This window comes from Antrostomus carolinensis, unplaced genomic scaffold, assembly GCF_000700745.2.
Source record: "Antrostomus carolinensis isolate BGI_N321 unplaced genomic scaffold, ASM70074v2 scaffold45873, whole genome shotgun sequence".
NCBI classification, from domain to species: Eukaryota; Metazoa; Chordata; class Aves; order Caprimulgiformes; family Caprimulgidae; genus Antrostomus; species Antrostomus carolinensis.
Genome location: NW_010308130.1, coordinates 15,271 through 16,775, shown reverse-complemented (window position 1 = coordinate 16,775; position 1,505 = coordinate 15,271). Strand labels below are relative to the sequence as shown.

The 1,505-nt window shown below is 45.8% G+C and overlaps 1 protein-coding gene across 1 annotated transcript in view; it reads right to left on the bottom strand.

Annotated features, from left to right (window-relative positions):
- ZFYVE1 (zinc finger FYVE-type containing 1) overlaps nucleotides 1-1,505 on the bottom strand; it is a 13,533-nt gene that overhangs the window by 2,243 nt on the left and 9,785 nt on the right. The window contains exons 10-11 of the mRNA XM_010165666.2: nucleotides 1,173-1,286; nucleotides 1-159 (exon numbers count right to left, since the gene is read on the bottom strand). The exon at nucleotides 1-159 is cut by the window's left edge and continues 2,243 nt beyond it. Coding sequence (XP_010163968.2) covers nucleotides 1-159; nucleotides 1,173-1,286 — 273 coding nt within the window. The remainder of the gene's footprint in view (nucleotides 160-1,172; nucleotides 1,287-1,505) is intronic.

The window sequence follows — 1,505 nt, the reverse complement described above, 5'->3', positions numbered from 1 at the left end:
CTCTGCGGTCGTGTGAGCATTCGTCACAGAATCCCTGGCCACAGGCCCGACAGTGGTGTTTGGAGAGTTTGATGCTGAATTCCTTCCGGCAGTTGTGGCAGTGCAGGATTTCATGGTCTGGTACCCAGTATGCAGGTCGGGCAGCATCTTTTACCAGACCTATGGAGGAAGTGGGGTGGGGGGATGAGAAAGAGGGAGAAGAAAATAATCTGTGAACATGAGCATGTCAAGAATGTACTGCAGTGGAAGAACTCACACACTGCAACTCAGACCACTGTCATCAAGAGGAGGAAGACCGACTGACAGAATACTTCAGTGCAACAGGTAGCCATTTAGGCCATTCTCCCACATTCTGCCTCTCTTCAAATGGACAGATTGTTTCTCCTTAAATGGTGGCATCTTCCCTTACTCAGACTCTTCCAGAGCTTGAGACACTTGCTTTTTCCTACCTTCAGTTTCAGCTGTGGCCAAAAAAAACAGTCAAACATTCAGAAATGTGTGTACTGTCTGAATTGAGAAAGGGATTTATTCTTCCTTTCATTGAGTCAGTCAACAAACACCCACAAGGGTGATGGCAGGACATGCTGTAGGCAAAGCAGTAGAATGATGATCTGCTCAATGAGTAGGAAGTCAGGCCCAACAGCAGAAGATTCAAAGTGTTTGCTGACATACCTGAACTGCACACAAAAGAGCAGCAAATTTTCACTGTACTAAACTCACCATTAAAGATCACATTATTGACTACTTTCCCATCATTACCAACCTGGACAGCTTCTCAGCCCTCCCTTGCAGAAGTACCAAGTGCCAGCAGTATCCATGCACGCACTTAAAAGGCACTCAGCATCTCTGGAAGAAAACCAAACCTGATAAAATGCTTCCTAATTGGACAGTCTTTAGGGAACTCCAGCTGGCAGATCACTGCAGCAATGCATCAGGGGAGCATGAATTACAGCTTGGTGCACACAAATTTGCACAACAGGGAGAATAGAGAAGGTATGAACTGCAGAAAGCGAGAGAGGTGCAGGGGGCTGTAGAACTCTCAACCAACAGTGGTATCATAGCAGAGATGCCAGCCTGTCACACAAACTCTTGAAGTTTAATCAGAAGTTTTGCTCTGTGAAAACAAAAATGCCTCTAGACAAAAAAAAAATCCATCAGAAAATAGAGCTCACCTAAGGGAATGTCCATGGCTGTTACCACTGCTCCAAGAGTGTTCTGCACAGCTTCCCCCACCTTCCTGGCAATAAGTGTCCCCCCTTCCTCATCTGAAGGCAGTTCAGCCACATCTGCATGACACAAGAGTAAAGGGCTCAACACCTACGTCCAGCAAAATTTCTGCCAGATTTCAGTTAATTTACATTAGCAAAAACCAGCAGGAAACCCAAAAGGCAGTTTGGAGCCTCTCCTCAGCCTTTATCTCCCACAGCCCCAGTCTTGGATTGCAGAGTTTTCACTTTAATTTCAGCAATAATGGACAAAACACATAGTCTGCTGAAACAGCAGCA